General features: G+C 60.8%; 2 protein-coding genes across 10 annotated transcripts; one reads left to right on the top strand and one right to left on the bottom strand.

The window, feature by feature from the left end:
- The first annotated feature begins 31 nt into the window (after positions 1-31).
- On the top strand, positions 32-19,498 carry STK11 (serine/threonine kinase 11). Of its 5 annotated transcripts, none has more exons than XM_047777754.1 (10): positions 32-1,413; positions 10,387-10,470; positions 11,426-11,515; positions 12,208-12,340; positions 12,416-12,552; positions 13,508-13,635; positions 14,953-15,010; positions 15,157-15,350; positions 17,414-17,632; positions 18,464-19,498. In XM_047777754.1, the coding sequence occupies exons 1-9, from the start codon at positions 1,124-1,126 to the stop codon at positions 17,614-17,616; spliced, it is 1,317 nt and encodes a 438-aa protein (XP_047633710.1). In that variant the 5' UTR covers positions 32-1,123; the 3' UTR covers positions 17,617-17,632; positions 18,464-19,498. The 5 variants fall into 5 exon arrangements, 3 of the variants coding, with proteins under 3 accessions (XP_047633710.1, XP_047633711.1, XP_047633712.1); XR_007134486.1 differs by having other exon boundaries at positions 973-1,413; positions 17,414-18,287; XR_007134485.1 differs by having other exon boundaries at positions 973-1,413; positions 17,414-18,287; positions 18,382-19,498.
- CBARP (CACN subunit beta associated regulatory protein) lies at positions 19,333-27,999 on the bottom strand. 5 transcript variants are annotated; one of them, XM_047777751.1, is made up of 10 exons: positions 27,719-27,999; positions 25,872-26,032; positions 25,642-25,787; positions 25,330-25,394; positions 24,862-25,006; positions 24,563-24,658; positions 24,232-24,328; positions 23,718-23,910; positions 22,287-22,470; positions 19,333-21,341 (listed from the first exon to the last, which is right to left on the bottom strand). In XM_047777751.1, exons 2-10 carry the CDS (start codon positions 25,965-25,967, stop codon positions 20,285-20,287), a joined length of 2,079 nt encoding a protein of 692 aa, XP_047633707.1. In that variant the 5' UTR covers positions 25,968-26,032; positions 27,719-27,999; the 3' UTR covers positions 19,333-20,284. The 5 variants fall into 5 exon arrangements, with proteins under 5 accessions (XP_047633707.1, XP_047633703.1, XP_047633706.1 ...); XM_047777747.1 differs by having other exon boundaries at positions 24,232-24,369; positions 24,563-24,734; positions 27,719-27,998; XM_047777750.1 differs by having other exon boundaries at positions 24,232-24,369; positions 24,563-24,734; positions 25,642-25,784; positions 27,719-27,998.

Raw genomic sequence — 27,999 nt, 5'->3', positions numbered from 1 at the left:
CGGGCGTGCGGCGGCACGGCGGCACAGAGGGGGGGAGGAGATAAACAAGATGGCGGCGGCGTGTAGGGCGCGGAAGGGGGAGGCGGCCCGGGGCTCCCTCGAGTGAGGCGGGGCGCGGCGGCAGTGGCGGCGGGCGCCGGCCGGCAGCGCGGCCGCCTTGCATGGGCTGGCCCCCCGCGTCGCCCAGCCTGCTCCACGCGCGCGGCGGCCGCGGCGGGGGACGGGCCACCCGGACCCCGGCGGCCTCAGGAACCCCGGCCCGGCGCCTGCGGCCTGCGCCGCCTCAGCCTCCCGGAGCCCCGCGCGCCCCGCGTTCCGCGGCCGACAGAGTTCCGGCGCAGACCGAGTGCGGGCTGCCGTTTGGGGCGCGGCGCCCTCCGGGCCCGCGCGGCCGCTCGGGGTCCCAGGCCGGTGTGCGGGCGCCCGGGCGGCGGCCGACTCCGACGGGGGTCGCTCCCTGCGGCCGGCGGGCCCCGGGCAGTCCCGGCGCTGGAGGGAGCCAGCGGGGTCAAACAGAGGTTCCTCGTGCGCTCCGGACACGCACCTGCCGGCGTCTCGGGCGCCCCGGCCGGCGGGGCCGGCGGGAGCCGCCCCCGAGCAGCGCGCCGGATCCCCAGCGAAGCTCGCCTGCCCGGCTCTGGGGGCCCCGGGGCCGGCCTGCGCGGGGCCCCGGGCGCGCGCCATGGCTCGCTAGTAATGGACGGCGCGGAGAAGACTCGACCCGGCCGCGTCCGTGTTCGTTCGAGGGTCTAAAGTCCCTGGAGGATGACCTAGCACTTCCCGGCCCCACCGGCCTCCCGAGGGCCCCCGTGGACGCGCCGGCCCGCCTCAAAACTGTGAGGCCGGGCGGCCGCAAAACTTGGGACGCTGCACACGCCCAGGTGTCCGGGCTTTGGACCAGGCGCGCCTTTTGAACTCACGTTCAGTACAATCGTTTCTTTTCCAAGAAGGGTTTTCTTTTTCTTTCTTTCTTTCTTTCTTTTTTTTCTTTTTGCGATTTTGTGACTTTTATTTTTGGAGAAGGGAATCTTGGGGAGGGGGGACAAAAGGAAGAACCGCTCACCAGGAAGTACACAAAGGGGATTAGAGATCGCCTGCGGGAGTCGGAGCCCTAGGGTCCAGGATGGATGTGGCGGACCCGCAGCAGCTGGGCATGTTTACAGAGGGCGAGCTGATGTCGGTGGGTATGGACACGTTCATCCATCGCATCGACTCCACTGAGGTCATCTACCAGCCCCGCCGCAAGCGGGCCAAGCTCATCGGCAAGTACCTGATGGGGGACCTGCTGGGGGAGGGGTCGTATGGCAAAGTGAAGGAGGTGCTGGACTCAGAAACGCTGTGCAGGAGAGCTGTCAAAATCCTCAAGAAGAAGAAGTTGCGAAGGATCCCCAACGGGGAGGCCAATGTGAAGAAGTAAGTGCCTACTTCCTGGGTTGGGGTGAGGTCTCCTTCCTTCTTTCAATCCTTCCTTCCTTCCTCCCTCCCTGCTTTTCTCCGTTTCTACCTTCCATACTCCCTTTCCTTAAGAACCTGAGCTGAACCGCTGGGAAGGTTGTGGGTGACTGGCTTGGATAATTGGGCGAAGTCAGCCTAGCTTGTTGCGGTTGGGTGTCCCGGGCTTCCTGACGCCGCCGATGCTGAGCCCTCCTCGGAAGGGGGCGCCCCTCTCCCCTATCTGCCCTCCCAGCTGTCCAGAGGGCCGGTGTGCCTGGCAGACCCGCTGGTGTTGATTTGGCCTTGAGCCTTGGGCTCAGAAACGGTCCTGCCTGCCGCCAGCAGGTTTCAGCACAGCCACAACCCGCGGCTGTTACTGGGGCGGGAGAAGTGCGATTTGTTTGTCCTGTTGGAGGGGAACCCTGCGGTTGCCAAAAATAATTGTTTGCACCGGCTTATCAGTCAGCAGGGAGGAACTTGGCTCTTTCTCTCTCGCCTAGGATGTGACATAGGACATGTATGGGACTCACAGGCCTGGTGACTGCTGAGGAGGATCGGCTTGTGTGCCCGCAAACTTTTTACACAGATTTCTTCTGGTGCCTGTCTGCCTCTAGGTGTCCCAGAGGTGTGGGGGGTCTGCATGCAGGAGCATCCCCAAGGTCGGTGGAAGCCCTGCCTCCTTCCCTCTTGCTGGTTTCAGTAGGGGGCACCCCCACTCCTTATCACTGCTGCCCTGGAGACCCCACCCTGCTCTGCCCACACTCCTCCCAGCCTCCAGTGTCCAAGAAGGGTTATCTAACGGGCCAGGCAGGACTGGCTGGTGACCTTGGCCAGTCCTGGGAGTGCTGCTCTCGGATCCACTTTCACCCCCTCCTCCCAGCCCCCCTCCCCTTGGACAGTTTAACAGTGTGCTGCCGAGCTCTGTCTGCTTACTCTTGGATACCTGGGGTGGTGAAATTGGGGAGCGGAGTGCTGAGACCTGACTGGCTCTGGTCAGCGCACCAGTCCGTGAACACCCGGCAAAAGTGGGCAGAGTGCGGGGCCAGTGGGGCACAGAGCGCCAGTTCCCTGTGCCCACTTGGTACCTATAAGGTAGGGTTAGGGTAGGGGCCTCTGGCGTCCTGAGGGAAACAGGCTGGTGGGACAGCAGACGCCCTCCTGGGAGCCAAGCAGGGCCACATCTCTGAGTCAGATCCCCACCCCTGCTTCTAAGTGATGGCTTCTCATCTCGCCAGAAGTACGTGGGATTGTGTGCCTGTATCCTGGCTGCTGCCTCTGGAAAGGGACCCCCTAACTGCTCTCTGGGGCCAATCCTTGTTCTCCTGGCTCCTCTTAGGCCTCACCTTCAGATCTGGAGTGGGGTGCTTGTCTCTTCCAGCTGGATGAGCCCTCCTGGGTGGAGTTGACACAAGTCTGTTAAGTGCTTTGGTGCCGGTGTTTTATACCGTATTGCTCTGGCTCCCTAAGTAGAAAGGATTGCCGGGGTCCATCCAGAGGACCAGGCTGGGCTCTGGCACCAGTTGATCTGTTTGGCTAGAGCTGGCCAGCCCAGGGGCTTCAGGGAGTAAACACATCCCTGGGTATGGACACGGGCAGCAGATTGAGTGGGCCCCAGAACCTCTGCAGATGCCCTGCCTGTGGTAGAGGGCTGTCAGGTGGGCAGGTGCCCACTTTGGCCAAAGCATAATGTACATGTGATAAAGCGCCCCCCAGGCAAGTGCACATGCCCAAGGTCAAGTTAGAGGATGTTACCACCCAAAGAGTTCCCTCATGCTTTGCAGTACAACTGGGAGTTTGCAGAGGGCTTGCTGCCAGTTCCAGTTTTTGGAACGGTCAGCCATGGTCCCAGGAGCTGTGGAGATGGTGTCCATCGGAAGATCCAGAGGGGAAACTGAGGCCAGGGAGGCAGAGTGGTGAGCAGTCCACAGCCATCCTGGCACTAGGCATAAGGCGTCACAGCTTCAGGTCCAGGGCTAGTTCCCCACCTTAGCTCTGGATGTGCAAGCCTTCACCTCTCTGAGGCTCCCTTTGGAAGGCAGGGCTGGCCCCATGCCGGGCTGTTCGCCTGTCTGTAGCCTCCGGCAGAGCCCCCCCACCCCGTGTATACTTCCTTGGGTGTTGCAAGGGGGTGTACCATCCTCTGAGGCACCCTGAGTCCCGACAGTGCTCCAGATGCAGGGCAGAGGGCTGGGCTCTCTTACGAGGTCCAGGGTATCCACTCCTGGGCCCAGAGATCCAGGCTTCTGGGTCAGCCTTGCTGCCCAGCAGCTGCAGGGAACAAAGGCCTCATTGTCTAGCAGAGATGTAATAAACTCAACTCCAGACTTGCCTCTTGGAGTGAAGTGTCCTGAACTTTCCAAATAAGCCTCCGAAGTCCTCGAACTCCAATTAGAATGGGAAGTTTTTCCTTAAAAAAGGAAGTTGGGAAAAGGAGGTCCTTCCTTCCTGTGGTTCCTTGAAGGAAGGCTGTCCTGGGTCTGTGCATGTCCCTCTCTTGCTCGCAAAAACTAATCTGTTCTGATTGTAGAGCGGGGAAAGTTTCCGAAAGCCTCAGAAGTAAAAAAGAAACCTCATTTTAATACTGACACACCTGCTGCATTCCTTTTAAGCCGTTCCCTTTTTGGGGGTGGGGAGTTCCCCTCGTGGTGCAGTGGAAGCAAATCTGACTAGTATCCATGAGGACGCAGGTTCCATCCCTGGCCTCGCTGAGCGAATTAAGGGTCTGGTGTTGCCATGAGCTGTGGTGTAGGTTGAAGATGTGGCTCAGATCCTGCATTGCTTTGGTGTGGTGTAGGCCAGCGGCTGCAGCTCCATTTCGACCCCTAGCCCGGGAACTTCCATATGCTGAGGATGAGGCCCTAAAAAGAAACAAACACCTTTTTTTTTTTTTTTTTTTGAAGTTTTCACTGTGTTCCATTGGGATCAGTGCTGTCTCTGCAGTGCCGGGACGCAGGTTCAATCCCTGGCCTGGCTAAAGTGCACTGCAGAGCCCTGTCTACTCTGGGATGCCTGGGGATAGTGAAATTGGGGAGTGGAGTGCTGAGACCCACTCATGTGGCATGTGAAAATTCTTGGAGCGGGACAGGGATTGAACTTGTGCCACAGCAGCAACCTGAACTGCTACAGTGACAAGGCCAGATTTTCTTTTTTTTTGTCTTTTGTACTTTTAGGGCCGCACCTGTGGCATGTGGAGGTTTCGAGGCTAGGGGTCGAATAGGAGCTGCAGATGCTGACCTACACCACAGCCACAGCAACGCCAGATCCGAGCCTCATCTGCGACCTACACCACAGCTCACGTCAACGCTGGATCCTTAGCCCACTGAGGGAGGCCAGGGATCGAACCCACAACCTCATGGTTCCTAGTTGGATTTGTTCTGCTGTGCCACTATGGGAACTCCAGACAAGGCCAGATTTTTAAGCCACTGCGCCACGAGGGGACTCCACCTAAGGATCATTGTAAACAATGGTTGTGTTCTCCAGTTTTACCAATAGGCAGCAGAAGCCACAGATGCTGCCTTCCTGGCCTAGGGGGCAGCCATGGTGTTTCTTGTCAGCATAGACCACTGGCACACGCCCCTTGTGACATGACCACGCAGGAGGGCAGGTGGCAGCTGGGCCCAGCTCTGCATGCCGTGCAGGAGGAGCTCACAGGAGTCTCACCTGTCGCCAAGGACTGTTCTTGGTGGTTTTTTTTCATCAGCTGTTAAGGAACGTAGCAACGGCCAGGGCCATCTGTGCCTATGGCTGTGGTTCTCAAACCCCCACCCCACAGCCTGGGCCCAGCTGACTTTCTGTCTACAGGCTGGTCAGACTCAGCAATGACCCCGTGAGTGAGCTGTGCCTGCTGTGTGCTGAGCGTGTCACCAGGCATGGCTGCGGTTGGTGAGCAGCTCAGGGCTTCCTTGTCAGCGTTCCTGGTGCCCCTGCCTATGTCTTGGAGGTAACACAGTGTGACTTGTCTGCCTGGGCTGGCTTCTTTGCCTGGTGTCCCAGTGGCTGGGTCCTTGGCAGGCTGGTGCCAGTTTCTAGGCTGGGCCTCCTGTGGTGAGATGGCACCGCCCTGTGGTGACTGGCAGGCACTTGGACCCGGGTGGTGAGTGGTGGGGATTTTACCCCATTGAGCAATGCGGCCTGGACTTTCCTGGACCCTGTTCTCATCCCAGGTAGCCACTGCCAGGTGCTGGCATCTGCCAGGCACCTGCCCCCCTCAGTGTCAGCTATGAGGCCAGGCTGGGCTGCCCGCCAGGAGTGGTGGTGAGAGGGCACGATGGGTCCACCAGGGCTCCCTTCATTGAGCATCCGGGGCCTCCCCTTCTGGTCCTTCCCTGGCAGAGCAGGTGCTCCTGAGATGCACTGGGAACTCTGGGGCCACCCTGGGCTCAGGGCATCAGCACATATGCCAAGCCAGGGCGGGCTGGGGAGTGCTGGCTTCTCAGGAGTGTTGGGAATCGAGAACTAGCTGCCCTTTACCCCTGTCCACCATGTGACTCAATAGCTGCTTTATCTAGATAAGATTTACACGACACGTGACATAAAATTTGTACTACTGATGGGTAATTTGGTGTCATTCAGTACTTTTTTTTTTTTCCTTTGGCTGAGCCCAGGGCACGTGGACGTTCCCAGGCTTGGGATGGAACCCTCATCACAGCAATGAGAACACCAAGTCCTTAACCCACTGAGACACCAGGGAACCTTAGTGTCATTTAGTACTTTGATAGAGTTGTGCTACCATCACCTTTGTCCAATTCCAGAAAATTCCATCACGCTAGAAAGGAGCTCCATCTCCATTACTGTCACCCCCTCCCCAACCTTTTGACAACCAGGAACCCACTCTCTACCTTTCTGCATGTGCCGGTTCTGGACATTTCCTGTCCGTGGAATCCCACACCCTGTGTTGTGTGTCTTCTTCTCTCACTGAGCATTGTCTCCAGGTCTGTTCACATGGTAGCAAGTGTCAGTGCTTCTCTCCTTTTCATGGCTGAGTGATGCTCTGGGTGTCTTTGTGTGCATTCATCCATGGACATCTGGGTCGTCCTCACTTGCTTCCTGTTAGGAACTGCTGCTGGGAACCTGCATGAACAAGTGTTGGCACTGTTAGTGAATTTCCCATTGTTTTAGTTTTTCCCAGAACCTCAAGGGCTCCTTGACCTGATTGGGGGCATCAGTAGGAGCCTCAGGGGTGTGTGGGGGGTCTTGTTGAGGGCACCTCCCACACTCTGCAGACAGGCCATTTGGAGGGAGTGAGGAGGTGGGTCCCAGTGGCTCAGACTCTGTGACTGGGAGGCAGCTCTTGTGCATCTCCTCCCTGCACTCCCTCCCCCCACGAGCTCCAGAGGCTTAATAACCCTCATGTTTGCACTTCTCTTCTGGGTAATGGGGCAAGTCTGCTCAGCAGGCTGCACCTCACTCCTTGGGCAGGTCCCTGGGAGCCATGGGCAGTGGAACCGGAAGGCTCCGTTTCCTCTCACTTCACTTCCTGCATCCTGGCTCAGTGCCTGGCTTTTCCTTATGCTTTAAATACTATTTTTCTTTTCTTTTCTTTCCTTTTCTTTTCTCTTCTCTTCTCTTTTCTTGTCTTTTCCTGGCCAGTGGTGTGGCTCGTAGGAAACAGAAAACACAGAGAAGGTGATAGAAGTCCTTGCACACACACCTCCCTGTGGCTGCAGTGAATGTTTCAAGTTCCACCTCGTGCCCCCCTTCTCTGTCCCCAGAGTACGTGGGTCCGGCTCTGCAGGCACACTCTGGCTCATGGATGTGTGTGATTCCCCCATCTTGTAGTTTGACACAGTAGCTGCTTTCCGGTGCTCTGTAATTGTGAAGGAAAGGGTGCTGTCATCTCCCTGGGGCTGGGCTTCCCCAGATTGACGTCTCCCACAGAGAATGAAGATTCAGGGGTGGTTTTGCCTCAGAGGCGGGGTTGGGGGGCTTGGCCATGAAGGCGGGGCTCGTCCTCATACTGGGAAGGACCGGGGGTTTGGACTTTTCCTAACACCTGTGTCTTCCTTGTTTTGGAAACCCCTGTAGCGGTCTCTTTGGACCAAGAGGATACACCCTAAGGAGCTTTACAGGGAGGGAAGCAGGCATGGATGGCATGCCTGAGCTGTCCTGACATCATGTCTGTTCCACTGTTCCCAGTCCCGCTTGTGAGTTCAGAAGCCAGAGCTGGGAGGAGTTGGGGGTCTGCTGCTGAGTGATCCCCTGTGCCTGCTGGGCTCACAGCTGAGCTCACATCCCATGGGCTCCCTCCCTTCTGGGGCTACAGACCCCCCCAGGTGGGCCCTCGCTGGTCAGGTAGCTCAGCAGGTACTTGACTGGCTGGGTGTATAGCAGGTGCTGAGCCGTGGTCTCTGCCCCTGCCCTCCCCCCATACCTGCCCCTCAGAACACCTGCTCCCTCCCCACATGCCCCTGGGACACCTGCGAGGAGCCAGTTCTATACTCATACCATCTGGTGCTTCTTAGGGACCAGTAACGGGTTACACCCTGTTGAGTGATGTCACTCCACTGTCAGATGGAAATGGAGTGGGGCTTTCCGGTGTGGGAAGGTCCCTGAGTCACAGCTGAGCTCTGGCCCTGGGGCACAGGGCCGGGAGTCAGTATTGGGTGATCCAGGGTTGGTGGGGGCTGGGTGTGGAAGCAGGGAGGAGGACATCTGAAGGGTGCTTGATACCCCTTGGCCAGGCCACCCGCATGCCCAGGGCCTGGCCTATAGGGGCCTACAAGGTCCGTCACAGGACTGAGTGAGTAGAGTGGGGTCGGGAGGGGCTCACAGGCAAGGTGGGATGTGGAGGTCCTGCTCCTCATCCACCAGCACGTTTCTTATCCTTTTTTTTTTTTTTTGTCTTTTTGTCTTTTTGCCATTTCTTGGGCCGCTCCCGCGGCATATGGAGGTTCCCAGGCTAGGGGTCTAATCAGAGCTGTAGCCACCGGCCTACACCAGTGCCACAGCAACACGGGATCCAAGCCGCGTCTGCGACCTACACCACAGCTCACGGCAACGCCGGATCGTTAACCCACTGAGCAAGGGCAGGGACCGAACCCACAACCTCATGGTTCCTAGTCGGATTCGTTAACCACTGCGCCACGCCAGGAACTCCACGTTTCTTATCCTTTAAGGCAGAACTCTTCTCTGGGTGATCTCGCTTCCAGGGACACCTGGCAACATCTAGGGATGACACATGAGGATGGCTGTGGTCATCACGATGGGGTGGGGTCAGGGATGCTGCTCCACCTTCACAGCACCCAGGTGGGCCCTAGTGTCCCAGTGTTTAGGCAAGATGCCATGAGCAAGGATGGAGTATGGGCCACGCTCACACTGAACACCAGCATAAATCCTGAGTCAGGCAGCAGGAATCAGGGTGGCCCTGGGTCTGTGAGCCACCTCCTTTCCCTCCTCCTCAGTTTGTGCAGTGTCCTAAGACCTCAGATCAGATGGTCAGGGATGACTGTGGAGGGTCAGAGCAAGGACAAGGCTCCTGCTGTACCCGGGGGCCTTTTGGCAGTGGTGAGGTGGGCAGTCCATGAGCTTGTGGGGAAGCGGCTATAGAGCTGTATTTTGTTCTGCAGGTTGATGGCCTCCTGTGTTCTGGGTCTGAGAGTAGTAGCCACACACAAGTGCAATTTCTCTCAGAGGCTATTTGGGTCCCAGGCTGGGGAATCTGCATGGAGCACTTGGGGTTGGCGGTGCGGTGTCCAGGTATCAAGGCCTCTAGGAGGGCCTATTCTTAGGAGGGGGAGTGGTGTTGAGGGCACAGGATTCAGGCACTGGGTGTGAGGGTTGGATGTGGTCAGGAAAGGCTTTCTGGAATAGTCTGCCTTTTCATGGAAGCTGCACAGTGGGAGGGTTGGGACTTGAGTCTTTAGGAGGATGGGGGGCCCCTCACCTCCCCAGCTCTTGGTATATTTCATGCTTGGGCATCTGGTGAGGACTTAGAAACTTTTATTGAGATATTCTTCATGTATCGTGCAGTTGATGGCCTTTGGTATCTTCATGGAGCTGTGCTACCATCATCTAGCTCCATCCCCAAAGAAAACACATTCCTCTGAGCAGTCACCCCATTTTGTCACACCCCCCTCCCCGCAACAACCAGGAATCCACCCTTGGTGTCTGTCGATGTACCTGTTCTGGACATTTCCCATCTGTGGAATCCCATACTGTGTGTCCTTCTGTGTCTGCTTCTCTCACTGAGCATCGTGGTCTCAAGGTCCTTCCACGTGGTAGCGAGTATTGGTGCTTCTCTCCTTTTCAGGCTGAGTGATGCTCCGTGTGTGGAGAATACTTGGGTTATTTCGACTCTGGGGCTTCTGTGGGTGGTGCTGCTGTGAGTGTGCATGAGCAGTTTCATGTTCTTGGTCCTGGGCATATACCTTGAGCTGAATTGCTGGGTTGGACGGTGACTCCCCCCTGCCTTCTGAGGAGCTTGCCCAGACTCTGTTGGAAGAGATGAAGTGTCAGGAGGCCATCTGCAGAGGGGACCGCACAGGGCTGGGAATGTGGTCGTGGTCATGGTCACAGGTGGCTGACTTAGTCGGATGCCACAGAATCCATTCTTTGGGGCTGCTCTCCCCAGGCCTCTTTCTGGAGCAGCTGAGGTCTCTGGGCTCTTGAAAGGGAGTCCTCCTGGAGATGCCCCAACAGTGCCTGGGTGCTGGGGGGCAGGCTCGACCTGGGTTTGCTGTGGGACCTTGCTGTAATGCCAGCTCCCACGTGTTCTCCCTGCTGTCCTGTGCTGCCATCGCTGTGGTCTCTTAAAACAGGACCGTTCACCTTTAGTGAAGTGTTGGAAAAGCACCTTGAAGGCCTGGCCCTGTCGAAGCCTCTCCAGACTCCAGGAGACAGGCCAGAGTCTCAGTGTGGCTTCACTCAGGAGGGGCCACAGCAGGGGCCTCAGATACTGGTGCTTTGAGGGGGGGTGGAGGGAGGATCTGGCTGATGCCTCCATCTCCTCCTCAGGGAAATCCAACTACTGAGGAGGTTGCGGCACAAAAATGTCATCCAGCTGGTGGATGTGCTGTACAATGAGGAGAAGCAGAAGATATATCCTTTCAGGGCAGGTGTGGCTGTGGGAGTGGGCCCTTCTGTGAGCAGCCCCTTCCTTGGGGCCGGGAAATGGTGAAATGAAAGTCCAACTGCCATCCTGGCTCTGCGCCTCCTCCTGGAAGTGGCTATGAGGCCGCAGCCCTCGGGCCCTCCTGTGGCCCCAGTCTCTAGAGCGGGTGTCCAGGGTCCAGAGAGAGGACACTTCCCCGGCTTCCATCTGGGTGACCCCATATCTAGGGGACCTTATGGTGGGCACTCTCCCTACCTCTAGCATTTGGGTGCCACAGCCTGGTAGTTGCCCCCTCTATGGCTTGTGGCAGAGTGCATGGGGAGTGGAAAATGTGTCACTGCCAGGAGTGGTGCCAGGAATGGCCTCAGCCTTCATCCTTTACTCTTGGGCTGCAGGTCCTGCCAAGGGGCTGATGTCCTTCTACAGCAGTGACTGTCACAACTCCCTGGGTACAGAGTGATGGAGTCCCAGCAAGTGGCTCCTCTCCATCCAAGTCTCAGGCTGCCCCTTGATGGTGGAGATACTGCTGGGGGTCTTCGGCCTGGCCTTGGGCTCCCCATCCCTGCCTTTCTTTCCCACTGGCCTGAGACACCCAGCCACTCCCTGTCTGGCCTGGCCTGGCTGCCCCTGGCCTCCCCTGCCCTGAGCCCCCCATCTTCTTGGGCCTTCTTCCTGCAGGGCCCTTGGGAGCTGGGAGTGGGGCCTCAGCTCCTGCATGTTGTGTGGAATTGGCCAGAGGGGGCTTCCTGCAGGGCTGTTGAGGCTGAGCCCAGAGGAGGCAACCACAGAACCCACAGGTCAGCCCCGGAGGGGCAGGGTCCCCGCACACAGCCCCGTGATCCCTCAGGGCTGTCCCAGCTCACCTTCCTGATGCAGCCTGTGCCCTGGAGAGAGGCCCGTCTGGCTGAGCATTGACTGCGCGTGCTTTCCTTAGCACTGCACGTATATGGTGATGGAGTACTGCGTGTGTGGCATGCAGGAGATGCTGGACAGTGTGCCAGAGAAGCGCTTCCCCGTGTGTCAGGCCCACGGGTAAGCACACCCAGTTCCACCCTGCCCCTGCCACTCATGGCCCCAAGGGCATTAAAGATTCAGTCCTTTGTTGAGACAGCTTATTCTAACTGTTGGTGAAATGAAAGTCCAAGTGTGTTTTAAAACTCAGGGCTTTGGGAGCCCAGTTTGTGTTCCTATAGCCGAGCCACTTCGGACTCCCTGACCTGCAGCCCCATAGCTCCTTTCCCCACCCCTTCCGGCCTGCTGCCGGAGGCTCTGGGGCCTCCTGGTCTTTTGGAAGCTCCTGACTTGCACTGCCCTGGCTGGCCCTCCTGGGGAGTCAAGCCCCAGCTCTCAGGTGCTGCAGGACCAGCTGGCATGTGGTGTGAGGGGACAGGGGTTGGTGGGCTGACCTGGGTCCCTGGCCCCAGGGAGGACTATGGGCAGTAACAGGTCTGGTCCAGGCCAGAGTGATTGGGGTAATAGCGCAGCCCCCAGGCTGTCTGGGCTGGGGAGGCACCTGGGGGCAGGTGGCCCCTGGTGGCGTGACTGCAGCCCAGGTTCTAGGAGTGTGTCAGCCTGGCCAGGGCCCTCTGGTGCCCTGATGGCTCCCACGCCATGGCCCTCTGTCTTTGGTCCCACTGGATTACTCCAGGCGGCTGTCAAGCTGAGGGTCCTGTAGGAGGGCTGAGCCCCTTGGTGGAGTGGGTCACAGAGGCCGTGTCCCACAGGTACTTCTGCCAGCTGGTGGATGGGCTGGAGTACCTGCACAGCCAGGGCATCGTGCACAAGGACATTAAGCCTGGCAACCTGCTGCTCACCACCGGTGGCACACTCAAGATCTCCGACCTGGGTGTGGCTGAGGTAGGTGCTGCCCCAGGCCCAGGTGGGGTCCTGCTCCGGAAGGCTGCTCCCTGAGGGCTTCCTGCTTCGCTGCAGGCCCTGCACCCCTTTGCTGAGGATGACACCTGCCGAACGAGCCAGGGCTCTCCTGCGTTCCAGCCGCCCGAGATTGCCAATGGCCTGGACACCTTCTCTGGCTTCAAGGTGGACATCTGGTCGGCTGGGGTCACGCTGTAAGTGTGGTGGGCCTTGGTCCCTCACCCTGCCCCAGGGGTCCTCCTTTACGCAACCTGGCCCAGGCACCCTGTCTGGGCTCCAGGCTTCCATAACCTGCCATTCCCGGTGAGTCATCCCCCAGCAGCTGATGCCCTCCAACTCTGGGGGTGGGGCACAGAGCTGGAGTCTGGAGCCCCTGTGGGTCAGAGGCCTAGTCGGGGGACATGCTCCGGGACAGGCCATCCTCCTGGCCCCCACCCAGCGTGGGCTGGCTCATACACCAGCTGCCTTCACTGCTGGGGGAGCATCCTGATCCCTTGTGCTGAGAGGTCTGTTTTTTGGGGTTTTTTTTAGGGCCACATTTGCAGCATATAGAGGGTCCCAGGCTAGGGGTGCAATCGGAGCTGCACCTGCTGGCTTATGCCCCAGCCACAGCAACGCCAGATCTGAGTGGCGTCTGTGACCTACACCATAGCTCACAACAATACCGGATCCTTAACCCATTACATGAGGCCAGGGATCAAACCTGCGTCCTCATGGATGGTAGTCAGATTTGTTTCTTCTGAGCCACAATGGGAACTCTTGAGAGTTCTGAAACATTATGGCCCACTGCTGCCTACCTCCCACCCAGACTCTGCCTCGTGGTCCTTCTGGCCCTTCTTGGGTTATGTCCCCAAGCCTGTTGGGGGAGCGCAGGCTACACTAAGTGGATGTGTTCCCTGGAAACCTCTGCTTGAGCTGGAGTGCATGCTGTAGCCCTCATGCAGGGCAGCCACTGGCCTGGGTGTTAAAAGTGTGCAGTCCAATGGCTTTCTATGTTTTTAGCCACCACCATCTAGTTGAGAACATTCCTGTCACCAAGTCTTGAGTCCCTGTAGGTGAGGGTGGTTAGGGCTTCTGGACCAGGCTAGCTGCAGACTGGGGCTGCAAAACCAGCCCTCCTGACTGGCTCTGTCCTTCCTGGGGCCGCAGCTACAACATCACAACAGGACTGTACCCGTTCGAGGGGGACAACATCTACAAGTTGTTTGAGAACATCGGGAAGGGGGACTACAGCATCCCTGGGGACTGCGGACCCCCCCTCTCAGACCTGCTGAGAGGTGAGGCCCAGAGGTGTGGGAGGGTGGGCTCGGCTGGGGTGGGGTCTTCCCCACACTGTGCATGGGGCTGTAGGTGGCGGGGGGCTGAGCCTGGGAGGGATCACTGGCTCCCTTGGGTCCACCCTATTCCCTGCATCCCCACAGGGAAATAGCCACCTGCCTGCCCCGCGGGGTCTCCTGCCCAGCCTTTTCTGTTGCACTTCCCTGGGCTGCGCATTAGGTGGCACTGTGCATGCACAGCAGGGGCCCTGTCCAGGTGTGGGTGTGCTGAGGTTTGGCTGGTCAGTTTTGATGGCAGAGCACATCCACAGTGTCACCCTTGGTGACTGGTGTTGAGAGTTATCAACAGCACATCATCCTAGACTCTTCTGTCCGTAGTCATTGTGTTCTGTGTAACTGACCTCACTCAGCTCACAATGGACACTTGGCCGGTACCTAGCTGTCATTGACTTAGCAGCTGGGAAAGTAGATTCACGGTCCTGAATTGCTGCTGAGCTTTCTGATAACTGAGTCTTGCTGGTTCTTAGGTTTGTTGTATAAGGTGAAATGAAGCCGGGCTACCACATTTCCAGTACTGTGTCCCCTGCAGCCCCAACCCTCGCTCCCTTGGCTTGCATTGGCAGCCACTCCAGGCCCCTCCTTGGACCCGGCCTTCTCCATGCCTGAGCTCTCTGAAGGCTCTTGGGCTACCATCCTCAGCCTGCCCCAGCTCCACCAAGGGCACTGCAGACAGCGAGGGTGTTCTGGGCTCTTCTCCCTCTGCCAGGCACTGCTAGTCAGTGTTTTCTCTGTTCAGAGCTCTCTCTGCTGTAGTGACATGAACGGTGGTCTGTGGCTGCCCTTGATCTCATAAATGCTTGAAGCGGTCCCCAGTTGTGCCAGTGAGATGGTGGGGGCGTCCATGTCTCTGTCCCCACATCCAGGCAGTGTCCGGTTCTCACTCCCTCTGCTGGGGCCTTCAGTACTGGGCCCTCCTCCTGGAGGCCCCTCCCCTCTGCCAGGGCTGTGTGTACACACACACACACACACACACACCCCACACACACACACACACACCCCACACACACACCCCACACACACACACCCCACACACACACCCCCACAGCGTCTGCCCCTGTTCATTCACAGCCCCAGCTTCTTCAAGCTGAGCTGGGCCGCCCAGCTGTGGAGCCCTGGCCTGCTGGGGGGAGGGGGCTCCACTCACACAGGCCACCCCTGACCCTGTACGGGCACCCATGGGCGTCCCCACCTCTCCCAGGCAGGGGAGGGGCCTCTGCCCATGCTGACCCCCGCACCCACCGCCGGTCTCCCTGGCAGGAATGCTGGAATACGAGCCGGCCAAGAGGTTTTCCATACAGCAGATCCGGCAGCACAGGTAGGTCCCGGCAGAATCATCAAGAGGCCTGGGATGTGGGGTTGCGCTGCTCAGACTCTGGCCCGCCCTCCCCTTCCCCTCCTGTGTGCTTCTCTACACCGGGCTTTGGGGTGGCCCCTGGCCACCCTGACCTGCAACTTCTACAGCTGGTTCCGGAAGAAGCACCCACCAGCTGAGGAGCCGGTGCCCATCCCACCAAGCACGGACTGCAAGGACCGGTGGCGCGGCATGACGGTGGTGCCGTACTTGGAAGATTTGCACGGCTGTGCAGATGACGTGGACGACGAGCTCTTCGACATCGAGGATGACATTATCTACACTCAGGACTTCACGGTGCCTGGTGAGTCCCGCAGGCTTCGGCTTCGCAGCTGGTCCTCATGTCTACCTGGCACCTCTGGGCTGACCTAGGAGGGGCCTCCCAGGGTGCCTCCTCCTCCCTACAGGAGTAGGTGGAGGCCACAGGCTTCCTCCTGCATCCCAGGCACGTGCCCCTTGGTGGGTGGCGGCGCACTTGGGGGAGGACCCCCCACACAGGCCTGAGGGTCCAGTGGCCCTCCTGGTGCTGACACCCTCCTGATACGTGGCCTTCTTCCCCAGGTGGCGAGGAAGCATCTGAGGCAGGGCTTAGAGAGAGAGGCCTGCAGGAAAGCCAGTGCTCAGACCTTTCTGGAGAGGAAGCTGAGGCTAGGGCCACCGAGGAGCTCCACGTGGAGCCTGGGCCTTAGTATATCAGTGCCCCCACCCTGCACAGCCACCATCATAGTGTCCAGGCCGCTGCACCCCCACGGGCCCTTGGACCTTCCTGAGGTCTGAGGGAGGCTGGGCCACTGCCTCGCCCCAAGGCATCCACACTTCTGTGCTGTCCCCAGACTGGTTCCCAGCATAAAGGTCTGCCCTGCTGAGTGTGTGTGACTCATGCTTGCCTCCTCCCGGCTCACTGGCAGGGCTTAGGTTTTTACTGTAGGAAGAGTTCGTGTTCAGGGTGGCCTCTTGGGTGGTGGCCCTCCAGCGAGCGGCTCCGGGGGTGTTCCGTGGGTCCCATTCTCCCAGGACATGCTCAGAACTCATGCCCCCTATGCTTTGTCTCAGCTCTTTCCCTGTGGGGTCCTGGGAACTGGAGGTCTGGGAGGTGGCATGTGTGTGTTGTGCCCAGCCTTGGAACCCTGGTCCTGGCCAGGCCACTTATGAGTCTGAGGACTCCTGGAGCCTCTGTTCCCTCAAGAGAATAGGATGGAGGAGCCTCTCTGAGGCTCTAAGGCCAAGTGACACCGTGTAAGGACCCCACCAGGCCCCACATTGACCACTTGCTTCAGGTCTGTGCCAGAGGCTTGGGGCTGCCTTTCCTGGGTCGGGGAGGGCTTGTCCAGGAGTGACTCTCAGAGCCTGAGCCAGATGCCTGGCCCGGGAGTACTCCCCACCAGAAAGGGGAGAGCCCTGCACTGAGGTTAGGCGGCCACTTCTCTTTGACCTGCTTGTAGGTCAGCCAGGCTGTGCCAGGGCTAAGGCTCTTCCCACTCCGGTTCCAGTCATGTGGTCACATTCAGTGCCTGCTGCCCCTGCAGCCTCCTATATGCTGAGAGGAGGCTTCTCCCACTCACCCCCTCCCATCCTGAACTCTAAGTTCTGACCTGAAATGCTTTTTGTGTGATGCCAGTAGCCTCCCAGCAAGTTCCAGAGGCCACCAAGTCAGGCTCTGGATGCCAGTGGCGGAGGTAGGGCTCTGTGTGGAGAAGAGAAGGGCTCAAAGCGGTTAAGGGCAGTCCCTGCCGATGTCCACATGAGAAGGCTGGGCAGTGCAGGCACATGGGCTCCCTGCACCCCTCCCTCTGCCCCATGCCTTGCCAGGAGCACATATCTGGGTGGGCAGCCCCAGGCCATTGGCCCCCAGATGCAATTGAGGGCTGTCTGCCTGCACAGTAGGGGTGGGACTCAGCAGGTGTTGTCTCTCCCTTTGTGCCTGGTGTGGAGAGCCAGGGTGGGCTGTTGTGGGAGAGAGTTTGGCACCCCAGCCCAAGTGTACCCCCTTTGAGTCCCACAGGCTCCAGCAAGGTTTGGCCTTTGCACAGGTGAGAGAACAGAGGCTGGGGCCCAGGACCCTGTCCTTCACCATGTTCCTGCAGTGAAGGGTGAGCAGGACAGCCTGGAGCCTGCCCAAGTGCAGCCCATACCTGAACAGGCAGGTGAGCGTGAGCTGGGCCTGGGCCTGGCCCTGGCCAATTGGCTCTAAGACCAGCTCTCCCTCTGCCTGCATTAGGACCGTGATGGCAGGCCCTGGACAGGTCAGGTGGAGGAGGAGCCTGGGCCCCACTGGCTGGAGGTGACCTGGGCCTGGGCAGGTGGAGACACTGGGGGTGTGTTGGTCTGGGCCCCCCAGTCAGCACACACTCGCCCTCTCCCTCCTAGGACAGGTCCTGGAGGAGGAGGCAGGTCGGAGCGTACAGAGTCGGGGCCTGCCTAAGGCTGTATGCGTGAATGGCACCGAGTCAGTCCAGCTGAGTGCCAAGTCGAGAGCGGAGCGCCGGGCCAGCGCCACCTCCAACCCCACCCGCAAGGCCTGTTCGGCCAGCAGCAAGATCCGCCGGCTGTCAGCCTGCAAGCAGCAGTGAGGGTGGCTGCCTCCAGGTGGGACATGATGGGGACCAGCAGGACTGAGTTGGGGGCACACTGTGGGTACTGCCAGTACTTGGCTTATGTCACTGTCATGGCCACTGCTGACCATGGCCAGCTCTGCCCTTCACAGTCATCAGTCTGCTTATCACCACGGGGTCTGGGTTGGAGGTGGGGGAAGGTCACTTTTAGCGGGCTACAGGCCCTCAGTGGGGTTGGGGAGCCCATGTGCAGAAGAAGGGCCCCTTAATATGACAGTCTGTCCTGCAAAACTGAGTGGCTTGCCCTTCCCCAGTGTGGGCTGCTCCCAGGACAGGGGGCTGCTGGCTTTGGAGGGGCTGTGTAGGGTGGGTGGGAGGTTGGGGGCTGGGAGGGGCTGTGGCTGTCATCTTGGTTGTTGCTGCCTGCTCTGCTTCCTTCTCCCACCTTTGTTTGCCCTGCCCCCATCCTGAAAGGCCCTAAAGGACTAGAGGCCCCATGGCCTGCTTAGGATGTGAACAGCAGGGTGGGGGTCTGAGGCTGTAGCCTCTGTCCAGCCACATCCCCTCTCCCACGGAGCTGCCCTGGAAGTACTTCTCTACCAGCTTCAGAACAGCCAGACACGGTAGAAACTGCTTTGGAGGGAAACCTGGTTCTGTGGCAGAAGGGCAGTGCTTAATCTCTCCAGGCAGTAAGTAATTCAGAGGGTGGTCCCTTGAGGCAGCGCAGCCCTCCCAGGCACTCCCAGCACTGTGTGACCAGACCTTGGTTTCCCCAACCTACAGGGAGCCCACGTTGGGCCTGTTTTTTGGGATGCAGAGCCTATGTGTTGACCCAGAAGTGACCCACTTTCTGTCCTGGTCTCAGCCTATCTCCAGGAGCCCCAGCCAGGTCCTGCTCAGTCTTCCTGCCTACTGCTGGTCTGCTGCCCACCGTCCCAGGAAGGCCGACGCTACACCCTTCGTGCTGACCGCCCCTTCAGAAGCCAGGGGGTCCTAGAGGGCTGTGGCTGGGGGCAGCAGAGACTGGGGCCTGGCCCTCCCCTGATGGCCGGTGGACACGACCTCCTGCTGACTGCAATCCTATGCTGAGCCCCCTCCCCCAGCCAGGGGAGGAGGGAGAGGGCCCGGTGTGGCCCCGAGCCAGCCTTTGCCATGCACTTTACGTTGAGACTACTGGTTCTCACCCACCCTGACTCCTCTTTTTACTCTGCCACTCGTTAGCGCCTCCCACACCTGGTGATGTGTTCAAGCCAACCACAGCGGCAGCAGGATGGGCGTGACGACCAGGCCTGTCCACTGAGATGCATGCCTAGTGCCCAAGGGAGCCAGGCGGCTGCCTTGTTTTGTTGTTTTGGTTGGTTCCTTTTTCTTTTTTTTTCTTTTTTTTTTTTTTAAAGAAAAAATAAAACAGGTGGATTTGAGTTGTGGTCATGAGGGATGTTTGGGAATTGTGGGTGGCAGGATGTGTTATCAAGTGGGTGATCAGAGTCTGAGCCTGGGGCCCTTTGTAGATCCTGTGGTGGAGGGGCTGGCCGGGGTCTGCAGGTCTTGCTGGTAGTGCCTGGTGGGGACATGGCCTTTGGCCATGTTGGATCTCTGTGCTGTCTTGGTGACCCAGCCTCCAGAAAGCTCCAGAGCCCATGGCTCCACAGTGCAGTGGCCTGGAGATCCTGATCCCTTTCCCCCCAAGGCCTCTGTGCTGTTGGATCCCATGAGAAAACTCAGAGCCAGCAAGAGTATGCAGTAAATATAATCAACCAGAAAACAAAACACAAACTCCATCACTGGATGGCACACTGACAGTGCGAAGCTTCGAAGGAAGGGACGGGGCAGGGCGACTCGGCCGCTGGCGAGGGCTGCCCCATCTTTTGGCAATAAATAAAGCTTGGGAAACTTGAAACCTTGATCGTTTGGATTTTGTGTCTGAAACACTGGTGAGTCCTAGCGGCTCTTTGGATGATGCAGTAGGGGCGTGCGGCCCACCCAACATGCAGAGGGCGAGCGTCGGGATGCAGACACTGGGAGGAGGGCTGGAGGGTGTATCTAGGGCTGGGGATGGCAGCAGCAGATGCGGTTATTGCTTGGAGGGGGCGCGGACTGCTGCGAGCACTCGCCGCGGTGAGGTAAACGGCTTCAAGGGGTTGGCGGCCGCGGTCTTGGGCCAACCTCCTAGCCCAGGGCGGATGCATTCTTCAAGGGTCCTCGGCACCCCGCAGTCACTGTGCTTGTGCCCTGGCGCCGACTCTGGCGCACCTCGAGGCCCAATTGGTCCTGGGAGGGGGCTCTCTGCGCATGCGTCTAGCGCAGTTGCTGTGCATCGCCCCTCTAGGATGCAGGCGCTGCGCATGCGCTTCCCATCGCCATGGGCCCGAGACGCGGCAGTGGTGTGTGCTACGTTCAGTCACCAGCTCGAGGTCGCTGTCCGGGACCAAGGGAAGTGGAACGTGGTCTTCAGGAGTCTGAAGATGAAAATCCGCCACACTCCCTCTAGTCGACCCAGCTAAGTGCCCGGTATGAACTGTGTGCGTGCGCATCCTAGGGCGGCACGGGGCGCCTGGGGCACTGCTTTGTGCGCGAGGCCCCCAGTCCCAGCGCATGCGCACCAGGGCGTCGCGCCCCAGGTGTGTCCGGTGCCAAGGCCCCGCCGGTGCTGTATAAGCTGACGAGGTGGGCGCAGGACACAGACTTAGACGGGGCTGTGGTCGGGGGATGTGGGCGCGGCTGCGGCCAGCGCAGGGGCCACAGCGACAGGCTGGGCCAGGCGCGGCGGGAAGAGTCTGTCGTCGAGGCTGACTGCCAGCTTGTCCAGGAGAGCGCCCTGAGGCCCGGTGCACAGGCCAGAGCCTGGGCAGCCGCCGCCGGGCTCCTCCTCGATGACGGGGATGGCGAGGGCAGCTGGGTCCTCTCCTGCGCGGCCTTCTGGCGGGCAATCGACGCTGTCCCCGCGGCGCAGGGGTGCGCGCGCAGGGCGGGGGGCGCCGGTTGGTGCCCCAGAGGGGGCTGGGGCCGCAGCTCGCGCACCAGGGTCGCTGTGCTGCCTACCCCGCTGCTGCCACTGCTTGCGCGTGTGGGGATGCACACGCGCGCGGTGGCGTGCTGCTGCAGACGGGGCATCATCGAAGTGCGGGTCATGGCGGAGGAACTCATGGAAAAGTGCATCCGTCTTCTCGTCAATACTGTAGTCCCGGCGTGGGGCGCGGCGGGGCCAGGCGCGCGGGCTGCGTGGTCGGGAGAGCACCTCTGGCATGGGCCCCTCGAAGCTGCCGCCCACGGTGGCCTCGTGGCCCGCGCTCGTGAAGGAGGAGCGTTTCTCTGGCGCGCTGGGAGGCCCCTCATCACCCGCACCGCGGCCCTCGATGCTGGCGTAGCCGCTGTCCATCTGCAGCAGCTTGCGCGGCCCACTTGCCTCGCTCTCCGCTGGGCGCGGTGTGGGTGGCGGTGAAGGTGGAGGGAAGACGGGTACGGTGCCTCCGGAGCCCGAGCCCGAGCTGTCGCCGCTACGCACGGAGTCGCGGTCGTTGCCGCTGCTGCTGTGGTCTGAGGCGGTGGCTGCATGCAGCTCGAGCGAAGCGCGCAGGCTCCAGATGTCGCGGTAGATGGTCTGGGCCTGCTCCGGCCCTGCATCTCGCTCACCATCTGACTCTTGCTGCTGCCCAGGCCCCATGCTGCTGCTGCTGCGCTCTGGGGGGGGGGACTCGGGGCTGGATCCTCCCGCGGCGCCCACCTCCTCGGCTGCCTCTAGCCTATAGAACAGGCTGCAGCTGTCAGAAGGCTGCACAGGCCCCCGCGCCCCCTCCCCGGCCACCCTGCCTCTGGGTCCGGGAGGGTGGGCACCGGTGGGAACCCTTCAGGTTTTGTCAGACTCGGTATAAGATGGATGTTTTGAATGCTGCCTGTCTACTTAGGAGTGGATGTGTGGGGGTAGACCCAGAGCCCTCTTGGCATCTGCTGTTTAACCAGGGCCTCTTTTAGAATATGTGACCTGAGCATTTGCTGGCACTGCAGGGATTTGGCCCCTTGCCCAGAAAGAGCTAAGGCCTTAGAAGATGAGCTTCCTAAGAATTTAGTATAGCAAAGCACTGCCTGGACCAAGCAGGGTCCCTCTCAGCCCCTACACCAGGTGACTCTGGCTGTGTTGCCTCACCCCCACCATGAGCTGACAGGAGCCTGGAAGAGGATACACAGAACTGTTAACTACCTAGACCTGGAAGTGCCCAGGAGTAGCTAGCCTGCCTTATCACTGAGGAGGGTCCAGAGCTTCAGGACAGTTGCTTTTGGGCTGGGGGAGGGGTACTGCTGGTAGAAGTGGTTACACTGTTTCCAAGTAGGGACATCCAGCCCTCAGAAGCAGGGCAGGTAGGAGGGTCCATGGGCTCCACCAGGAAGTATTGATACCCACACAGACACACACCCACTGAGGCCTGGCTTGAGCAGGCATCCTGTCTTGGGGACCCTGGGGCCCCACCTGCCCCTCTGCCCTTACCCAGTCTCCCCCTGCTTCCCTCCTGCAGTCCATGCTGGAGAGGTGGCCTCAGCGAGGCAGCCTCCGCGAGGGATGGTGGAGCCAGAGGGACACGAACCGCCTGTCCGAAGGGTGGGGAGAGCACTCCCTGGGCCACCTATGGGGGAGGGGGTGGGGCAGGGGGCCCACAGGTCCACCCCTAGCACCTCTATCTACTGAAAAATACCTGCCGAGAGCGGGGGGCGAGCTGGCAGGGCTGGTCAGAAAGGGGTGGGGGCTTGGGAAGGCCACTGCATCTCCTGCACTGGCGATGTACTGAATGAAGTCGGCCTGGGGGGCGCCCCCCTCCTCCTGCTCCATGCTCTCGCTGGCGGCCCGCTGCCGCTGGAAGTGGTGCCGCTTGGGGGAGCCTGTGTAGAAGAAGGCACGGCAGCCTGCCGGGGCCCCTCCTAGCCCTGGGCCCATCCCCTTCCCCCCGACCACCCTGGGCCACGTGAGTGTGTACCCTGCTGTGCAGATGAGGAAACCAAGGCATAGAGAGCAGAAAGCCCAGGGAAGGGGTGAGCCAAAGGGCCCCCTGAGCAGCCCTGGCAGACAGGTGTGGCCGGAGCAAGGACCTGGACTGGCTACCCGGTGACAGACATAGCCTGGCTAATGTGTAGCCGGCCAAAGGAAGGCGTGAGAGAGTGAGGGCCAGGGGTGAGAGCAGAGAGGTGAAGCCCTGTCCTGCCAGCTCCAGCCCTGCCAGGGACCAAGACCCTCCCATGACAAGAGGCCTCAGTGGGAAAGCCTCAGGTGGGGATGAGAGTCACCCAGCAAACAGGTTCTGGGAGCTTCCTTGCCTCCGTTTCAGTGTAATCACTCCAAGAATCACAGGCTCCATCTGGGCTCCTGGTGGGACAAGGGGCTAAGCCCTCCCCTCCCTGGCCAGGCGCACCTCAGCCAGAATTCACCCTGCCCAGCCCTGCACCAGCTGGAGCCAGGCCCCAACAAAGGGGCTTCCTCTGCCACTGACCACACGGCTTCTCTCATCTCCAACACTGCTTGTCCCCCATCCCTGCCTCTCCAGGTACCACCACCTCCTCCATAGGACAGCCGGCAACCCAGAGTCCTGTCTCTGCTGAGCTCCCTTGAGCCAGGCTCATTTCAGCTGTTGGTGCCCACTGGGCCAGGAGGCACCACTCCCAGTCCTTGGCTTGGGGGTTTGGAAGCCCTATATCCAGGACCCCACATAGCCAGGGGGCTGCAGGATTGAAGGCATACCATGTGTAGTTGTAAATAAAGTTTAACCGGCACACAGCCATACTCTTACATGCCATCTAGGGCTGCTTTCACACTGGGGCAGCAGGCAGACTTACCTCAAAGCCATAATCACACCCCGTGGTGATTTCTCATAGCAAAAGCTCCCCAATCCCCACTCTAGCCTGACAGCCCCTCGCTTTGCAGGGGCACAGTACACAGCTCGGGGTTTTCCTCCTGACCAGCCTAAGACCTGAGGCAAGATGCGGGCTGGCAGGAGGTAATGCTGGCCCACACGGGTTGGGCGCCCAGTGCCCCTCCCAGGGTGCAGAGCCTCCTGCTCCACATCCTCCTGGGCAGCACCTGCTACTGGCCCCACGCCCTTGGGCCTGGCTCCCTACCTAGGGCCACGGCTCACCTCTTGTGTCCAGGCTGGATGCCCGCTGGCTGGGCTCCAGCTTCCACTTTTTGACCTTGAAGTAGGGACTAGCCCCATCCAGGCTGGCATGGCGCCTCAGTCGGGTGAAGAACTGTAGCACGGGGCCCGCCTCCCCGGGCCCTGCCGCAGCCCCTGGCCCACCAGGCTTGGCGCTCCTGGCACCCGCCTCCAACTGGGAGGGAAGAGGGACACTCTCAGACACATAGGCCCCTCCCTGCTGCCCCAAGTGCCAGTCCAGCCCAGGCCACAGCCCTGCACTCCTGTCACCCTTCACGGGAGTGCAAAGCTCAAGCATGCCAAGCCCAGGGGCTTAGCCAGGTGCTGAGTCCCATCCCACGGCCTGGGGTGGGTCCTGACTGCACCCCATCCAGCCTCTGGGCTGCCCCGTGCATGTGCACGCCAGACCCTCCTCCTCCCAAATAGGGGATGAGGCAGGGGCCACAGGCTGACCTGTCCTGGGGTGGGACAGGGGCTGCACGCATGAGGGTCTCACCGAAGTGCCTTCCCCGGAGTCACTGGATGCTGAGGGGCTGATCTCGAAGTCAGCAGGCCCCACGGCCGAGTTGTAGGGGTCACCTGGCAAGGCGGAGCTGGGGCCCACAGAGCGGCCGGTGAGGGCCTTCCCCGGGGGCTGTGGGACAGAGCCGGGGTGGGGGAGGAAGCAGTGACAGGTCAAAGAGCACGGGTGGGTGAGGGGGTGTGCTGGACCCACCACCCATTGTACCCAGCCAGGCCCCACTCCTCATGCTGATGTGAGGGGCCCAGCCAGAGGGCGGGAAAGCTAGTACCTGTTGGGTGAGGGTGGATTCCCACCCCCGACTCACTTGGAAAATGGCGAGGCTGGCCTTGGGGGTAGCTGTGGGGTGGGGTGTGGCGGTTGCACTGGCCTCCCCCGAGTCACACTCGTGGATGGTGACGATCTTGAGGGGTGGCAGGTGCAGGTGCGTGAGGCGGGCATTCTTCAGGTGGTGGAAGTCCCCCTCCGTCAGGGTGTACCTGTGCCCAGCATGCCTGCCCGTCACCTGCTGGCCACCCCCCAGGCACAGCCCCTCCACCACCCTTTCAGGTGTGGGGGAGAGTGGGGCACCCAGTGGAATCCCCCACACTGCTCCCTACTCCGTACCGGCGGCCCTTGTCCTGTGCCTTCCGGCTCTGCTCAAACAGGGCGGCCTCGTTGAAGGACACCCGGCGGCCCGTGGAGCTGGTGGACAGGAAGCGCTCAGTCTCAGCATCCTGGCCCTGAGGATCCTCGCCCCTGAAGTCAGGGTCTGTGAGGAGAGCCAAGAGAGGGTGGGCCCCAGTGGGCCTGGCCTGGTGCCGGGTGGGCTGCGGGGGGGCCAGTGGGATAGAAGTGTGGAGGGCGGACTATCCGTCGGGATGGTACGTGGTGGGAGAGTGGCTGGGCACTTGCTTATCTGCTCACAGACTCACTCACTAAGCACATGCCTGTGAGCACCTATGCGAGGACTTAAGGAAACAGAGATGAATCGGAATCGAGCCATGCCCAGTCTGGTGGGGGAGACAGACAGACACAGTCAGGTGGCCCAAGGAACAGGGACAGGCAGGGATGGGGTCTGGTAGGACGCCTCACCTTGGGCAGGGTGGGTGCCATTGTCCAGATAGGTGGTGGTGGTCTTCTCTGCTTCCTCTGTGGCTCTGGGAGGGACAGTAGAATAGCACAGTGAGCCAGAGGACCCAAATAGCCTGCCCACAGGCAGTGTCCTGAGCTCACAGCATCCTGCTCCCTTGGACCAACCCCATTCTTCTAAGGCCCCTGTGCAGACGCACCGGGCACTGTCACTCAGAAGTGACACCAGCTTATGTACACCCAGGGCAGGCTCTCTTGCTGACCTGTTCCAGCCCTGCGGGGTCCCCCCCCACGGCGGGCAGGCGCCTTGCGCACCTGTGGAGGCGCCGGTGGACCTCCCAGCAGCGCTTGCAGAGCAGTAGCGCGCCGGACAGCACCACAAGTGTGCCCCCGACAAAGAGCGCCGTCACCACCACCAGTAGCACGTAGTTGTCCAGGACTGGGTCTTCAGGCTCCACCTGCTAAGGCAATGGGACAGGGCTGGGGGCCGTGGACTCTGATGGCTCCACCCCACCCATCCTCCCCATTCCAACCCCCTCACTCACAGTGGGTTGACCCGTAGCGTTATCCCACGTCGTGGTCAGGGCGACAGTGGCAGTGGTGGTGGTGGCTGCCGTGGCCATGGTGGCTGTGGGCTGCATTTTGAGGCTAGGAGGAGGGGTGGGGCTTTCTCAGCTGGAGCTCCTAGGTTCCCTCTCCTGCCTACCTAGAAGTGGGAGCAAGGACCCACACAGGGCGGTGACTCACTGAGAGGTGGAGGGGAGTCCCTAGGCAGCCCCCACCCGGCTGGAATCAGACCTCCATGTCCCCATCTTTGAAAAGGGGGAGGTGGGTGCGTATCAACAGCTTCCCCAGCCGGTGGGACTGGCCAGGCAAGGTGGCACCTGGCAGGAACCCTGCCCAGAAAAAGGAAGGCACCCCTGCTAGGAATGGGGAAACTGAGGCGGTCAGCTCACTCCCGCCAAACCCCAGGGGCCCTGCCTGCCCCACCAGGGAAGCAGGAGGGACTGTCTAGGTCTCCGGAGACCGTCCTAGAACGGCGGGGACTCGGGTCCTTCCTGGGGCTGTCCCGCCCCGGGGAGGGTGCAGACGGACTGAGCACAGGGACTCTCGGGTCAAGGCTCTTGGAGGTAAAGGTCCCCCTCCGCCGAGTGCCAGTGGGCGTGAAAAGGCCAAAGAAGGCGCATCTGTTCCCAACTCTCAAGAATCTGGTTCCTATGGCGACTGAGAGCAGGCCGAGCCGGGGGGGGGGGGGGGGGGGGGGGGCGGGTTGCCAGGGAGCACTGGGGAGGGGAGGGGGCGCGGGGGAGGGAGGCCTCCTGCAGGGGCGGCTGGAGCCAGCCCCGGGCGGCAAGATGGCTGCTGCCTTCGGTGCCCGGCCCGGCCGCGCGCCCCCGCCGCACCTCTCCCCGCCCGAGCCTGTCGGTCTCCATCTCTGCCTGGTGCTGAGGGCACCGGGGCCAGGAGGGTCTCAGCAGTTGGGAAAGGGACTGCCTGGAAATTGCACCTGACTGCCCTCCCCAACGCACGGCTCCTCCCGGCGGGAAGGACTGGTGGCCGTGCTCTGGAATCTCAGAGAACCGAGTCTGGGGCCTGGAAGACCAGCAGCCCCGAGTGGGCACGGTGCGCGGCCCTTACCCACAGGAAAGGGAACGCCTGTGCACAGGTTCCAGCACCCCACCCCCACCCCCAGGTTTTAACGCCAGTCGACAGCGGGTAAAACTGAGGCCCAGAGAAGGGGAGGGTCCGGGTGAAAGCCAGGTGTCCTCGGCACTTCGGGTTAGAGTGGCCGCGGATCCCCTGCGTCCTCAGGGGAGGGGGCGTCTAAATGTAGGTCGGGAAATGAGTTCAGGATGGAGGAGGAGGGAGCAGATGCACACGAACGATGACAGTAGACCAGGAAAAATGGCACGAGGCCGCGGGGAAGGGAGGTGGACTCCTAGTGGGTAGGAGGGGGCACAAGCCTAGGGTGGAGGTTGCCCACGGGCCAGTCCCTAAAGTTCCGCCGAGCCTCGGCTCCCGATCGGACTCGTTATTGCGCCCCCGACCAGCCCTGGGGAAGGGGATGGATTGCGGAAAGATGCAGAGCCGACTCCAAGCACATCTTAACCTCGGGCTAAGCCAGGAGGCGGAAACGCCATGGCCCTGGCCGAATCCCACTCAGGGAAACTGAGGCTGAGGGAGGGCGTGAGCACGGGTCCTTCTCCAGGTCGCCGAAGGGAGGGTGCAGAGCCCTCCCCGTTGACCCTCACGCCGGCCCCGGCTCCTCAGCTCCCTGCCTCCCGCCTCGCTGCCTCGCGGGAAAGGACCAGTGGTCTCTAGCCAGGGCGGGCCGCGCGGCTTCGGCCTGCCCCCCGCCCACCCCGGTGCAGCCCCAGGCCCGCGCGCCTACCTCAGCGCCGGGGCGCGCGGCCCATGGGCGGCAGGCGGGCGGCTGCGCGGCGCTCCCGGCTGGCTCCGACGCTCGGTAGCCGCGGAGCAAGCGGAGAATTTATGAATGGAAAGCGCGGCGCGCGGGGGAGGCAGACGCGAGAGGAGGGGCCGCACACGTGACTGCGTTGGCGACGAGCCCGCTCTGACCCGCTCGGTGTCGCCGAGTCCCCGGCCGGCCACCCCCCACCGCGCTGGCCGAGGAGTCTGTCTTGCTCAGAGCTGGCCACAGCCTCCCCTTCC

Source organism: Phacochoerus africanus, chromosome 4 (assembly GCF_016906955.1).
Source record: "Phacochoerus africanus isolate WHEZ1 chromosome 4, ROS_Pafr_v1, whole genome shotgun sequence".
Lineage (NCBI taxonomy): Eukaryota > Metazoa > Chordata > Mammalia > Artiodactyla > Suidae > Phacochoerus > Phacochoerus africanus.
The sequence above is the reverse complement of the archived record's forward strand: the minus strand, read 5'-3'. Positions and strand labels throughout refer to the sequence as shown.